The sequence below is a fragment of the Mytilus galloprovincialis genome, chromosome 3 (genome assembly GCF_965363235.1).
Source record: "Mytilus galloprovincialis chromosome 3, xbMytGall1.hap1.1, whole genome shotgun sequence".
NCBI classification, from domain to species: domain Eukaryota; kingdom Metazoa; phylum Mollusca; class Bivalvia; order Mytilida; family Mytilidae; genus Mytilus; species Mytilus galloprovincialis.
In genome coordinates, this window is record NC_134840.1 from 51,040,260 (window position 1) to 51,056,913 (window position 16,654).

Genomic DNA, 16,654 nt, shown 5'->3' on the forward strand with positions numbered 1-16,654 from the left:
AAGTCACTCGAGAAGAGATCGAGAATTCGTCGAGTAGCGGTCGAATTGATCTGGAAAGGATCGTGTAGAGATCGAGTTTAGTCGGAATACAAAAATGTTACCAATCAGTACTCGATCATTTCGACCTTTGCTCGACTAATGTCCAATCATTTCCATATTAACTCGACCAATGCCCGATCGCTTTCAGATCACTGCGACTTGTACATTTATATTACCCCAGACCAACTCGACCAATACCCGATCCCTTCGCGACCACATTCGACCACTCTTCGATCTTTACTCGCCCATACACGAAAACACATGACTGCTACACGATTTTCTAAAAGTGTGTGCAGATCTGATTAACTCTCAAACTATGCTTCCGCAAAAATATATTTTTAAATGTACGAAAATTCCTCCATGTTCAGTACGTGTCTTTACTTTTGCAAGGAAAAGTAACATATTAAAAGAGAATCAGAAGACACCAAAGGAGCAATCAAACTCAGAGGTCGAAAACAAACCGACACAGCCATATATAGCGAAAAACGGTAACCGACGAGAAGACAAACAGCAGTCCACATAACATAGAAAACTAAAAACTTAGCATTACGTAACCCAACAAAACCTGATGATCTCAGATGTTCCGGAAGGAAAGAAAATCCTGCGATGTTTGCACCGGCGGCTTTTTCAAATATTAAGATAATTGTGCAATAGTATTCATAGTTAGACTGCTGATAACTAAGCTATCTTTCAAAGTTGGTTTATAAGAACATCAAGTTTATATTTTACCTGATTTATGGGCTATTTTCTGTTTTGTCTGTCCGTATTTTACGTTTGTTCAGAAATGTTTGAAGTATAAAAAAAAGAAGATGTGGTACAATTGCCAATGCGACAGCTCTTCACAGAACACCAAATGACACAGAAATTATCAATAACAACTATAGGTCACCTTACAGTCAATTTGTTTTTCATTTGAACTTTTTGACGTAATTTCACACAAAAATGAGACGAAAGACAAATATTTTTTATTTGGTACGAATTCTTTCTAACAGTAACGATACAAACTGTTCAGTGAGCACAAGTTGTGATCATTTGTTTCTAACATACTTTTGCAAGTTTGCATAAACTTTGACAAACTATACACTCTCTGCAAATGCGTCTACAGTTTGTCGTTCGTCGTTTGTTAGTTCAAACGATGCATTTCTTTCTAACTTGAACATTAAATCAATTATCTAAACGTGTTCTTGCTTGTCATAACTCAAAACATTGTCTAAAATTACTCAAAATTTGAATCCCGTCTAAACAAACGATGCATTTGTTTCTACTTCTGTTACGTTTAAGAAACTATAACAAACGGTACACAACGTTTACCAAACTTTGGTTAGAAAGAAATGCACTCTTGATCTCTTGATAGATATATGTAAAGTTGTAAACTGTTTTAGAAAAAGTATCACTCCAGGGGATTGTAATTCTACTTTGGGTCAAATTTTGGGGAAATATGTGACATCTTTCTTTTCCCTCTTTTTGCAATATTTTTTGGCAAATACATACAGGTTGTTGCCATACAGCAAAAAAAGAAAATAAATATCTTTAACCATTCAACGGTAATACTTAATGCCCACTCCGAAGCGGCAGGGAATAAAAAAATCGGACGTTTTTATACAAAAAAGTGCAATTCCCGATTATCCCTACGACCCATATACGATCAGGTCGATCTGGTCTGGTCGAGATCAGGCTAAGATCGTGAATAGTTGATTTGGTCTAGCTAGTCGAGTAAAGATCGTATAAGGATCGTGAATCAATCGTAATTATCGAATAAGTATTCAGTTTGTTGTCGGGATGGAGTCGTGATGGAGTCATTAAGGAGTCGTAAATGGTCGAGTTAGGTCGTGTATAGTCGGATGGCGGTCGGGTAGAAGTCGTAAACAGGTCCGATCAAGAATTTGGTTGAGCTTGGTCGTGGAGATTTTGACAATCGGGATCATCGAGTTGATCTGATCGGCAATGTGAACCTAGCTTAAGCCCAGTCCCACTAGACCACGATCGCACCACGCTCACTGCGATCTAAAATAAATTTAGATCGTGGTGAGGTCGCGGTATGAGCGGCATAAAAATGTAAATTTTCGTTGCTTTCACGATGCTACTACGTCCTCATTACGTACTATGGTCGTGAACAGCGTGGTATAGACGTAGTGGAAGCGTAGTTGGGTCGCAGTGAGAACGTGATAGTCGTAGTGAGGTCGTAATAACGTCGCTGTGAGATCGTAGCGCAGTTTCTCCGAATAGAATTACGCTTTCACTACGCTCTTGCTACGATGGTACAGCGACCTTTGCGATCTTACTACGATCTTAGTGCGCTCTCACTACGCTTCTACTACGACCTGATTTCGCCACGACCGCACCACGATTGTTTTGAACATGTTCAAAATTGGCCTCGCCCATCACGATCTTGAAAAACTCACCACGACCGTGACACGACCTTTCTACGCTCTACACGATCGTACTACGATCATCAAAATTATCATTTTTTTCACTGATCGTAGTACGATCGTGGCCTAGTGGGACTGCGGTATTAAGCTAGGTTCACACTACCGATCAGATCAACTCGATCAAGCCCGATCAAGACAAACTACGTGATCGGGAGACTGGTCTGACTCAATCGACAAGGATGTTCGGGATAGTCTACCCTACTCGTCATCGATCTGACTATCTACCCGAGAGTTTTTAACATGTCAAAAACAATCGAGTAAGGACCGAGAAGCAAGTCACTCGAGAAGAGATCGATAATTCGTCGAGTACCTGTCAAATTGATCGGGAAAGGATCGTATAGAGATCGAGTTTGATCGGAATACAACAAAATTTCCGATCAATACTCGATCATTTCGACCTTTGCTCGACTAATGTCCGATCATTTCCAGATTAACTCGACCAATGTCCGATCGCTTCCAGATCACTGCGACTTCTATATTTATTTTAGCCCAGACCAACTCGACCAATACCCGATGCCTTCGCTACAACATTCGACCACTCTTCGATCTCTACTCGCCCATACACGAGAACACAGGACTGCTACACGATTCTCTACACGTTTGTGCAGATCTGATTAACTCTCATAACTCTGTCTCCGAAAAAATATATTGGCAACATCATATTTAACTGTACAAAAATTCCTTCATGTACAGTACGTGTCTTTACTTTTGCAAGGAGAGGTAACATTTTAAAAGAGAGACAAAAGACACCAAAAGGAACAATCAAACTCAAAGGTCGAAAACAAAGTGACACAGCCATAGCAAAAAACGAAAACCGACATGAAGACAAACAGCAGTCCACATAACATAGAAAACTAAAAACTTAGCAACACATAACCCAACAAAAATCTAGGATGAACTCAGGTGTTCCGGGAGGGAAGAATATCCTGCGATGTTGGCACCGGCTGATTTTTCAAATATGAAAGTAATTGTGCAATAGTATTCATTATTAGACTGCTGACGACTAAGTTATCTTTCGAAGTTGGTTTATAAGAACATCGATCAAGATTATATTTACCTGTTTTATGGGCTATTTCCTGTTTTGTCTGTCCGTATTTTTCGTTTGTCCAGAAATGTTTGTACTAGTATAAACAAAGAAGACGTAGTACAATTGCCAACGAGACAGCTCTTCACAGAACACCAAATGACATAGAAATGATTAATAACAACTAAAGGTCAAATTACTGTCAATTTTTTTTCTCCATTCGAACCTTTTTTTACGTAATTTCACACAAGAAGGAGAGAAATATTTGTTTTTATTTGGAGCGAATTTCGTTCTTACACTAACGATGCAAACAGTTGAGCGTGCGCAAGGATTTTCTTATCCCAGGGCATAGATTACCTTAGCCGTATTTGGCACAACTGTTTGGAATTTTGGATCCTCAATGCTCTTCAACTTTGTACTTGTTTGACTTTATAAATATTTTGATATGAGCGTCACTGATGAGTCTTATGTAGACGAAACGCGCGTCTGGCGTACTAAATTATAATCCTGGTACCTTTGATAACTATTTACAACACTGGGTCGATGCCACTGCTGGTGGACGTTTCGTCCCCGAGGGTATCACCAGCCCAGTAGTCAACATTTAGGTGTTGACATGAATATCAATAATATGGTAATTTTTTTTTAATAAATTTCCTGTTTACAAAACTTTGAATTTAACGAAAAACTAAGGATTTTCTTATCCCAGGCATAGATTACCTTAGCCGTATTTGGCACAATTTTTTGGAATTTTGGATCCTCAATGCTCTTCAACTTTGTACTTGTCTGACTTAAATATTTTGATATGAGCGTCACTGATGAGTCTTATGTAGACGAAACGCGCGTCTGGCGTACTAAATTATAATCCTGGTACCTTTGATAGTTATTTGATCATTTGTTTCTAACATACTTTTGCAAAGTTTGCATAAACTTTGACAAACTATATACTCGCTGCTAATGCGTCTTCTGTTCGTCGTTTGTCGTTTTGTTAGTTCAAACGATGCATTTCTTTCTAACTTTAACATTACTAGTAAATCAATTATCTAAACGTGTTCTTGCTTGTCATAACTCAAAATATTGTCTAAAATTACTAAAAAAAGACCAATACAACAACTATTACATATCAGTGTCCACTATGAGGAAGTTTTTGTAAGCATTGGGTTCCTCTTTGTTAAGTTAGTGCAAGTCTCTCATACTGCTCACATGTGGTCGGCGTGTCAGCCACTGCCTCACTTAGATTTCTCGGCGCCCGTTGCTTTTACACCTGCTTGTTCGTCTTCTTTTCACTCTCCAAGCTTTGTTACAGCTATTTACCTGTCTCTCTGAGCTCTTACCACCTTGGCCACAAATCCAATTGCTTTATTTCTATATAGATATTTTAAATGTATGATTTTATTCGGACCTTCTACTGAATATAACCAAATATACGGAAAATGTGTCCATAGGACACTGATAATACCCCAGCTAGCATATATAACATTATAAAGGGTCATTACTCAAGAACGGCCACCCAAATTTGCATTTGAACTGTGATTTATGGAAATAAACATTGTGTATACGGCGTTTCATAAAATTTGGTTGAGGCAAAATACAATTAGAGAACGGGAACTAATATTGTTGGGACGTACGCACATACGTACATACGGACAAGGGTAACACGTAATGCTCACTCCGAAGTGGCGAGGAATATAAGTTTCGTACGTTTTTATACTAAAATTGTGCATACTCGACCAATTCTCGATTATCCCTACGACCCATATACGATCAGGTCGATCTGGTCTGGTCGAAATCAGACTGAGATCGTGAAAAAATTGATTTGGTCTAGCTAGTCGAGTAAAGATCGTGTAAAGATCGTGAATTGATCGGAATTATCGAATAAGTATTCATTTTGTTGTCGGGATGGAGTCCTGATGGGGTCGTGAATTGTCGAGTTAAGGTCGTGTACAGTCGGATTGCAGTCGGGTAGAAGTCGTAAACAGGCCCGATCAAGAATTTGGTTGAGCTTGGTCGTGGAAATTTGGACAATCGGGTTCATCGAGTTAATCTGATCGGCAGTGTGAACCTAGCTTTAGATACAGAGGAAAATATTTTGTGAAAATTTACAAAAATTAACCAAATTAATGAAAATTTACAAAAATTGACTATAAATGGTAATAACTCCTTAAGGGGTCAACTGACCATTTTGGTCATGTTGACTTATTTTTAGATCTTACTTTGCTGTTTAGAGTTTATATATATATATTCAAGATAATAACAAAAAACAGCAAACTTTCCTTAAGTTACCAATTCAGGGGCAGCAACCCAACATCCAGCTGTCCAATTCATCTGAAAATTTCAGGAAAGATAGATCTTGACCTGATAAACAATTTGACCACTGTCAGATTTGCTCTAAATGCTTCGGTTTTAGTGTTATAAGCCAAAGTCTACATTTTACCCCTATGTTCTATGTTTAGCCATGGCGGCCATCTTGGTTGGTTGGCCTGGTCACCAGATACATTTTTAAAAACTAGATACACCAATTATGAGTGTGGCAAAGTTTGGTTAAATTTGGCCCAGTAGTTTCAGAGGAGAAGATTTTTTGTAAAAGTTAACGACGACGGACTACGACGGACACCAAGTGATGGGACCTGGAAATAAGTCATCGTCTTATATTAATGAATATGAAATTGTTATTCCCTAAAAAGTTTCATGTTAAAGAAAGTATCTGTTTTCAAATATCATCAAAGTACACAGTCAACATGAAATGTCCAATGACATTATGTTAGAAATATTGTAAAACGTTGATAATAGCTAGTTTCAGATAAATTACAGTTCCGTATTGAAATATAGGATTATTAATCAATCAAGATATTGATCACATAATAGTTTGTATCAGGCTCTTAATTTCTATGCAATAAAGATATATTTAAACCATCAACTCAGAATAAACGAATTTACAAAAGTGTTCTCGTTAGTTAAGTAAAACCACTTATCTTAATATTTAGATGAAAGTAATCCTAAAATGGTCACAGTTACTATGAATGTGGAAACTAATGATACCCAGAATAATATAAAGTCTGTTGTAGATGTTATATCACTCCAAGTCTTTTCTCCATCCTCACTTTCCTTTTCTTTTCCCGGATTGTCAAAAGTTTTATCTGAACTTTTAACTCGAGTTTTACATTTACTTCTGAAAATTCTTTGAATTTTATTTGGGACTTTGTCTTTCCGGTGATGAATTCGAAGTTCCAACGCTGTCACAGCTACAACGAACGTTCCCATGCCCATTTGGAACATAAGATAGTTTCCCAGTAATGATCCCGATGTCTTCGGAAGTTCAGAACTTATAATTGTTAAGAAGACGGCAAATGCTAGAAAAACTGTGATGGAGTATCCCATTTTCTCCCCACTGTCTGCTGGGATTACAAACGTAAAAACATTCAGTATTCCAAGTAATATCACTGGGACAATGACATTCATGACGTAGTACGCTGAACTACGCTCGAGAGTTATAGTAAATACAACTCTTGACTCCGACGATAATACATCGTCCCCGGCCGTTGTCGATACAACACTCCACACACCATTAGGATCTAATGCTTCCAGAAGTATGCCTCTACTTCCTTTTGTCACATTTACGTCCAATATGCTGCTGGACCATACAACAAAAACTATTTCGCATGTTTGACGGTCAAAAGGAAAATATTTGATATCAATATTACACTTTGTTTCAAACACTTCAGTTGGCAACCAAGTCACTTCGCCGTTTGGCAAAATCTGAACATTTATAAAACTACTACCAAGTTCCTTTAGTTTGGAAAATCCATTTTGAAGTGTTATGTCTGGTTTCCATATATCACTTTGAGAAACATAAATATATTCTACGCCACCGTGTGAAGCTGGAGTCCATGTAAGGTACTCGTCCGTCCAACTTATAAATAGAAAACCTGTTGTTGTTAATTTTTGTGTTATTTCGTCTATTCCATTGATGCCGACAAGATAGAAGTCCAAGTCCACCTGCATTGGCTGTGTTTGATCAGCGTTTGGACGGACATTCTTTTTATAAGTGTTGGTAGTAAACAATTGAGTAACCAAGCCTTTCACGTCATCCCCGGTTTGTCCATTGCAGGCTGACAAGCACCAATAAAAAAGAAAAGTAGTTCTAAGAATCATTCTGAATCGTATACAACGTCAGAATTATTACCAACTGTTATACGTTAATCGTATCAACTATTAATGTACTGGAAAATACATCCTTTGTTTAGATTAACGCCTTAACATATTCTACAAATAAAGAAAAATATTTAAATTCAACTGTCTCTTGAAAAACCATTATTCCTAGGATCATGTAGGTCTTATTGTAGTATTGAATTATAGTTCGTATCATATTTCTAGTCTATATACAATTGTCAAAATATTATATTTCTGCTTTTAAAAATCCCAATCATTCATTCAAGTGATTTAGATCTAGAATTTAATTGAACCAGACACAAAAATAGAATAAAGTTTCATATAATAATTAGGCATAGTCAGGTTGAGACATACGTATTATATAAACAGATTTTCTTTCAGCGAGAAAAAGAAAAGTTTAAAGTTCATTAAATGGAATGCGTTAATTTTTGTTTTGTTTGATACCACCACTAGCATTGAATATATGATAACAGAGTACAGTTTTTACCAGATAAAACTCAATAGTATATGTTCATCGAGGTCTACACAGGTGACAGGATATTTTCATGATTGTCGGTACATCATATCCCCGCAGCCATCATTCAAATGTGATAAACAGCACTGATAGTGGATATGAGTCTATATATCTTTTGAATCCCGAATAATAATTCGAATAATATTGGAGGATCAGTGTATATAAAGTGCGAATCCAGTCAGTTCATTTTCACTGTTGTATGTTCATTGTAGAATAAAGGATCATGGGAAAACGTTATTTGTTTACGCTTTGAAAATACCAAAATAATTGATTTGAAACTAAATTTTAACACATTTTTATTATGATGCGTCTTTTAATGTAAAATAACAGTATTAAAGTTCAAATATGTGTATAAAAGCAACATAAAATAGAATATCAGTTATTAAAAGCGAGCCATTTTCACTATAGATGCGATGAATTATCACTGTATGGCATTCATTTCTGATGTAGAATTTTCGAAAATGCGATGAATTTTTATTGTAGATTAATGTAATAAATAGACTTGCAACAAATGAAAAACTTATTTGATTACTTTAATATTTATATCTATTTATAACTTGTATATGTCTATAGAAACTGGCTGGCCATTTATACGTTTTCCCACAGTATTGAAATGTGTGAACTGTAAACTGAAATGTTTCCCCGCAATGTTTTTTTTTTCCGGTTCGTTTATTGCTATGATGTCGTTATCGTCTGCGTCGTCCGAAGACCCATTTGGTTTCCGATCAACTTTAATTTAAGTAAATGGATCTATATAAATTTTAAAGAAGGTTCAATACCACAAAAGGAAGGTTGGGATAATGTTGGGGATGATGGTTCCAATCGTTAACGAAAAAGGGGCATAAAAGAAGCATGTTTTTAGTTTTAGGATAAATACTTGTGTATAAGAATTTTGATTGTTCTGAAATTATACCACAGTGTTCAATACCACAAGTAGAATGTTAGGTTTCATTTTGGGGTTATGGTACTAACAGTTTAGGAATGAACGAACAAAAAGGGACAAAAACAATCATGTTTGTAGTTTCCGGATAATTACTTGTATGTACGTTTTTGGATCTTTTTCGCATTATCACAAATGGAAGACTGGGATTTTGTTCGGGGATAAATTAGGGGCAAAAGAAATGGCAAAACAAACATTTTTCTAGTTTCCAGACAATATCTTGTGTTCAAGTGTATGAACATCTCTAAAATTGTACTGCAAGTTCATTACCAGAAAGGAAAGACTGGGATTTGGTTTGATGGTTATTTATCCTAGAAGGAAAACAAAATGTTATGGGCGGGAAGAAACCTTCAGTTGCACAGTATTGCGGATACGATTTAAGATCTTCGACCACATTTACCTTGTGTCAGAAACCTATATAACGTCATAAATTTGATCACAATCCAAATTCAGATAGTATCAAGCTTTAATACTATGTCCAAATTTGCCCCTACTGTTCAGGGTTCGATCTCTACGGTCAGCGAAGCATTTTTAATGTTTTACTATAAAACAAGCAGATGTGATTAAAAGTTCATGTTGCTTTCTTCATATGGTAAGCTATGCCAGCATAGGCGTATCCAGGGGGGCCTTGGAAAAATTTGGTTGATTATATAGGGAATCACTGAAGCATGACTTGAGTCCCCCCTCCTTTTTAGGTCAGCCATCGGTCCCGCCTTACAAAAAGTTCTGGATCCGCCACTGCCCAGTTCTGCTTTTGAAGTGTTTGGAACAATGAGTACAAATCAGGCTTTCTCCATGCTATCAGTTGTTATGCTTATTGAGAAGTCTTTAAATTTTAATTCACACTGGTCACATTTGTTTAACCCATTAGTGTGGATCTTCTTATGCCTGGGAAAATTAGCTACCCATTTTGTCTTCAAAGGACAATACGTGCATTGGTCTGAAGACCCCTCCTTAACCGTTTAGTTCTTTTTTCTGTGATTGATCTTCACTTGCCTCCCCTATAGTTGAACCCCCAAATGCCTCAACATCCATATTCTGAAGGAAAGATAGTTTTTAGCTCGATTGTTGCTTGCATGTTCTTTACTGTATAAAATGAAACGACAATGTGACATATAATTATCCAAAGTCATTAAAGCTTGAAATGCAAGTCAAGTTGTGTAGGGCAAACTTTATCTGTCAAAAACGTATACTGATAAAGTTGCATTGGAACATGATGTACGTGTTGTACAGCTACCTTGATACTATCGCAGAGGTCGAACCCTTAACAGTTTGGGGTAAATGTACACAACATTCAAGCTAGACTTCATTTTTGATAAAATCAAAATAATGTTGAATTTCGGACCCTTTGGGCCTCAATGTGGACCATTTCGATAACTTGGCCCAAAATACCAAAATCCCAAATTTAAAAACACGGTAAGATTCAGCATTTCAAAGTACCCCTAATATTCAACTGTTGTAGAAATCCAAAAGAATTTATTTCTTGACAGTTTGGACCCCACAAACTTGTTAAATGGGCCAAAAATTAAAAAAATAATAATAAACCAATCATGTATGGATTCAGCCTACCAAATAACCTCAAATTTTATTTTGGACCCTGTGGGCCAATTTAAAACCGGACCCAAAATCAAAAATCTTACTTCAAAACCTCATTGAAATTGGTCAAGAAGTGATTTATAAAAAAATATTAGAAAGTATTGTTTTTATCCCCTTTTATCCCATTCTATTTCGATAGACATGCAAGATTTACGTATTCAGTGATAAAGTTTCAATGCATTGGATAAATATAACTACACTTTAAATAAAGATTCTGATGAATTATAAAAAATTCTATGACATGCTTCTTCTGATTGGTAAATAGACCCATACTCGAAATCCAATGATAAAATTTGTTTGCACATGCGTATAATGACTACTGCAGAACACTTTCAACTTATATTATGACAGCGATGTGTTTTATTTGAAATAAATATTAATTCTATTGAATTTATTAGAGTGTTCAATCAAACTTTTCATCTCAAAGTCAGCACTATCAAATCCTTTTATTGTTTGTGCAAGTCGGCTGAATTTGGAATTTATTGCATAAAAATTAATAAAATTAGTACACAGAAAATGCACCGCATATACAATACTAATGAATCGGTCTACAGTGAAAATGAAAGTAAAGTATCATTATTCAACAGTGAAAATGGTATTTCAGGATCCGCACTTTACATACACTGAGGATCTTGATTTCAAAATCAATTACCATTCTGATCTTCGTTTTTGTACACACGGCTCTTATACCATGTCGAGGAAACAATTTTAATGATACGGTGGGATACTTTACTCCTGCATAATAAAAGATAAAACACTATTTATTTCACTTGCTGAAAGGAGGTTTGAAATATATTTTAGATCAATAAAATTCACAACTCTTCAAGGCATAGCACGATGTTCTAGGGCGAACGAATGTCGCCTTGTGTTCATTCGCTGCTTTCTTTGATATCCAGAAGTATCAGGTGTATTTTTTACTCTCATGAATTATATTGTATATCAATAATTAAATAATGAATGCATTCATCCTTTTTTTCCTTCTATTTTGATTATACACCCGTAACAAGCCAAAGCAATGATATTTACCATGATTTCAATATTTATATCAGTTGAAACAATTCAAAATCAGCGGTTCGTCATGCAAAATTTACACGATGTTCAGATGGGAATATGATGTTTTGTTCAATACCACATAGGATTGTCTCAAACAATCAAATGTATTAAATGCGGAGCGGAGGAGAGGACAATTTTAGAAATTTCAATTACCTAAATACCCCATGGCACTTTAATAGCTCAATGAAACGCTTAAATTATGTACTTTTAGAAAATATGTGTCTTAAATAAAAAGCTGGTTGATTCAACAGAAACTAATACACAACAATACAAAAACAGTATAAAAAAACACAAGGCTTCAAAATTATAAAATGAACAAGAAATGAGCTTGAAAATGACTAGTAATGACCTTTGAATTTGCTAAATTGCTTAATGTGGGCCTATAACTGCAAACCACAACAGTGTCGGTTAATGTGTGGCATATATCCAGACTTTAAATCCAAATTAAAAGCAGATATTTAGCCAAATAATTAGCTTCCTACGAATTTTCTTCAAAAAGTAAATCGGGTCGATTGAAGTATTATACTGCGGCTTTACTGTTACATCTTTAGAATACACCTGTACTGCAAGTGCAAATAATGCTTGTTTAAAAACGATAAATTTGCAGTGCAAGTTTTAACCATTTTCAGGTGCCTATTGTTCTACACATAGGACTACTTAAAATGCCCTTTAAGTGTTTGAAGTTCAAGAGTAATCGTATTTACCAATTTAGTTCACAAATAATTTTAGAAGGGGTTAGTTATGAGAACTGTCAACCACAACCACAGTTGGGTATTTGTTTCAAGATGGGTAAGGTCAGTTCAGACTGTTTTTAATATCATTGGAACCACATTTGATATTAAGAATAAACATTTTCTGAAGCTGAATAATTGATAGACAATGAAAGCCGTTAAAATTCCATGAGGTATATTTGGTTATTTAAACTCGTAATCTAAATAAATATAAAAAAGAAAATGTGGTTTGATTGCCAATGAGACCTCTCCACAAGAGACCAAAATGACATAGAAATTAACAACTTGGGTCACCGTACGGCCTTCAACAATGAGCAAAGCCCATACCGCATAGTCAGCTATAAAAGGCTCCGAAATGACAATGTAAAACAATTCAAACGAGAAAATAACGGCATTATTTATATAAAAAATTAACGAAACACAAATATGTAACACAAAAACAAACGACAACCACTAAATTACAGGCTCCTGACTTGGGACAGACGCATACATAAATAATGTGGTGGGGTTAAACATGTTAGCGGGATCCAAACCCTTCCCTTAACCTGGGACAGTGGTATAACAGTACACCATACGAACGAACTGTATAAAAAAGGCAAGATAAGTATACAACTGTTTATAAACCGACTTGTTCAACATTCGACGCTCCACTATAAACCGTTTTTATTTTAAAATGCGTACCATTAACAACCCCCCCTCCTAGTACCGCCCTCTTTCTGACATGTACCAGTCAATGAACTAATACACAATGAAAGCACAAGGGTTTGATTATTTGTTTTTTTTAATTGTACATGTCTTCTTACTTTATGTGTATTCATGTCAAATTATCCCCGTTATAACTAGAATTGATATGTTTGCACAATAAACTATGCAGGCATGTATCTTTTGAAAAAATCCATAGTTGAAATATATAGACTGGAAATAGTACAAAAACTGTACGAGGATCCCCGAGTGTATCATCAGCTCAGTAGTCAGTGCTTCGGTACTGACATGGTTTAACAAAATTTACTAAAATTGTCCGTTAATAAATTTTGAAATTATTATGAAACTAAGATTTCAACTCTCTCTGGTAAAGTTGGCTTTAGATGAATTTGGCTATTTATTTTAGATATTTTTGACATATAGCTCTTCAACGATTTTCGGTACTTATCTATCTTCGGATTTCAAATGTTTGGCTTTGAGCGTTCCTGATAAAGATAAATCCAGATAAGCGCTTCGGACGCAAGAAATTATTAAACGTGTTGCTTTTAATTTTCTAAGCATATGCATCTATAATCCGATCCTTTAAATGTCAGCGGATAAATATTTGAAGCGCTGGATAACAGGAATTTATCGGATGAACAAAAATCATGTTTTATTTCGACGTAAAGACCTGATGGAATAAATGATAAAAGTTTATTGTTTCATGCTTGTTGTTCTGATTTACAAAATTGAATAAATTAAAATAGCGCCAACTAATCCATGTAAACGTACTATGATTTGTTTTATTTACACAAAAAGCCAAATGGTCATAAATAAAGCGCTATTTCGTTAACAGATAGATACATTCTCGTCTAGTATTACGTACATCCTGCTTAAACTACTATTTTGTTCAGTGTTCACTATAACTTGACCAAAATTCTTTGTAAATTTGAAACCATTCATTAATATTCGAATTTGATATAGGTACTGTCCTTACTCAAAAATTAACACAAAACTTATAAGATTTAAAAAAAAGGGACATTCAATGTGTAGATATAATAGAATCCCAGTCAAGTAAGCTCAACCAACAAAGAACTATCAAAGACATATTTTGCTATCATCTATATATTTGATCTCTTCCATAAAGTCCTGCTCTTTATTTGAAGACTAGCGGGTATGAAAAGTAAATGCGTTTTTTATACTTAAAACATACGAAAATATGATAATTATAAATTGCTAATGGTGCTTACCCTCATCTTTGTTAGCTATTATAATTTTGTTGACATGCACATCAATTGTATGGTCATTTTTATAAGTAAACTGTTTACAAAAATATGAATTATTCCAAGGATTTTCTTATCCCAGGCATAGATTACCGTAGCCGTATTTGGTAAATTTTTTTTTGAATTTTGGGTCCTCAATGCTTTTAAACTTTATACTTGTTTGGCTTTCTAACTATTTTGATCCGAGCGTCACTGATGAGTCTTATTTAGACGAAACGCGCGTCTGGCTTAATAAACTATAAGCCTTGTACCTTAGTTAACTAATTACGTAAAGTTAACTCTTTTAATGAGAAAAATTGTCCCGAGAAGCAGATCATCAGAGTATATGAACTATTTGATACTATATTATAACATAAAATATTGATTAACGATATGAAATGTAATATTGGAGAACGAATCAAATTGCTTTATTTAAGTGGTTTGGTCATTGATCATATTTTGTAGGTTTAAAACAAACTTTCTTGGTACTCTTTACTTACTCTTATATAGAATCGTTAACATACACATTGATCAAAAAGATCAGTTTGAGTTTGCTGAAAATGTTCTACTTTATTTTTGTAATATGCATTTACTTTCCGCGCATTAATGCAGCAACAACACTTGGTACTGACATCGCAAGTTTATATGAAACTTTATTTGAAACCCAGAAATATATGAAGGTGGTGCGTCCGAGTATCGACCAGACTTTTTCTACGTTGGTAACCATAGACTTGCACGTTATTGGAATAAACGGAATAGATGAACTGTCCCAAAAGCTTGCAACGACGGCTTATTTGTCTGTACACTGGTTGGACCAATACTTGACATGGATACCAATGTACTACGGTAATGCAGATTACATTAAAGTACCTCAGAATGATGTGTGGAAACCAGACCTTACTTTGAAAAACGGATTCACCAAACTGACAGAACTTGGAAGCTCAGTAATATATGTTGACGTTCAGAGTACTGGAAATGTGTCTTGGTATCCATTTGAAGTATTTGAAAGTAAATGTGAAATAGACATAACATATTTTCCTTTTGACAGACAAGCATGTAATCTTATATTTGTGGCATGGTCAACTAAAGATCTCTCGATTGACGTAAAATTAGGAAGCAAAGGTGTTGTTTTACAGGATTATGCTGATGACAATGCCGAGTGGACAATTATATCGACGTCAGCATCTCAATTGTCTTCAGATTTGGTACCAAAAGTTACATTTACATTAAGTCTCCAACGAAACGCTGGATTCTATGTCACAAACATTATCGTTCCTGTTATTCTCCTTGGTATTCTGAACTTTTTCACATTTGTACTTCCGGCAGACAGTGGTGAAAAGATGGGATATTCTATAACCGTATTTTTAGCGTTTACTGTTTTCCTGACAATTGTGAGTTCGGAGCTACCGAAAACATCTGGTTCAATGTTAGGATACTATCTGATTTTTCAGCTAGGAATGGGTATATTTGTAGTATGTGCAACTGCCGTAGAACTGAGACTTCATCACAAGAAAAGCCCTGTCCCAAATATCATCAGACAAATGGTTAAATGGCATTGCAAGTTTAAAGGCGTTGATGTGTGTAAATCGGGGGATTGCAATGGAAACAGAAATGAAGTCGAACCTTTTGACAAGGAACGGATGTCGGAAGAGGACATAAACTGGATTGATGTTACTTCTCTCTTAGATTTTGTTCTGTTTTGGTTTTCCTTTGCACTGAATCTGATTGTAACTACCACAATCATAGCCATCCTTGTATCAAAATAATCGAGAAAAGAATTAAGAATGTATTTTATATGTATATTGATTCAATATGTTCATTCTATTTTTCTGTTCTATCCAATGTGATATTTATATAAGTTATATAAATAATTAGACCTGTGACTTCTTTGTTTTAAATTCTTCGATTATATGACACACATTTTAAATCAAAAATGTAATAAAATAATTACAGTTTCTATATTTGTTTTATTCCCTGATTTGATGGAAATATATGAAGAAACCAAAGTAATTTTTATGAATGATAATTGTTCATTAGATAGTAATTGTTACATACGATGTGACGCTCCTATATCATAAAAGTTTTTAATAATCAGTTAATATTTTTAAAGTTCTTATATTGTGCTGTTGCAACAGTGTCCCATGTTGGGATTGGGCTTGAGAGCGCTTACAAACATGTTCAACCAATTGCTTTATGTGCATGTTAGCCACGTCAGGAG

General features: G+C 35.1%; 2 protein-coding genes across 2 annotated transcripts; one reads left to right on the forward strand and one right to left on the reverse strand.

The window, feature by feature from the left end:
• Positions 1 to 5,899: 5,899 nt before the first annotated feature.
• On the reverse strand, positions 5,900 to 7,798 carry LOC143068261 (neuronal acetylcholine receptor subunit beta-4-like). The gene has a single exon (XM_076242178.1). It carries the CDS (start codon positions 7,639 to 7,641, stop codon positions 6,463 to 6,465), a length of 1,179 nt encoding a protein of 392 aa, XP_076098293.1. The 5' UTR covers positions 7,642 to 7,798; the 3' UTR covers positions 5,900 to 6,462.
• Positions 7,799 to 14,956: 7,158 nt separating this feature from the next.
• LOC143066463 (neuronal acetylcholine receptor subunit alpha-10-like) lies at positions 14,957 to 16,268 on the forward strand. The gene has a single exon (XM_076239380.1). The coding sequence runs from the start codon at positions 14,997 to 14,999 to the stop codon at positions 16,200 to 16,202; it is 1,206 nt and encodes a 401-aa protein (XP_076095495.1). The 5' UTR covers positions 14,957 to 14,996; the 3' UTR covers positions 16,203 to 16,268.
• The last annotated feature ends 386 nt before the right edge of the window (positions 16,269 to 16,654 follow it).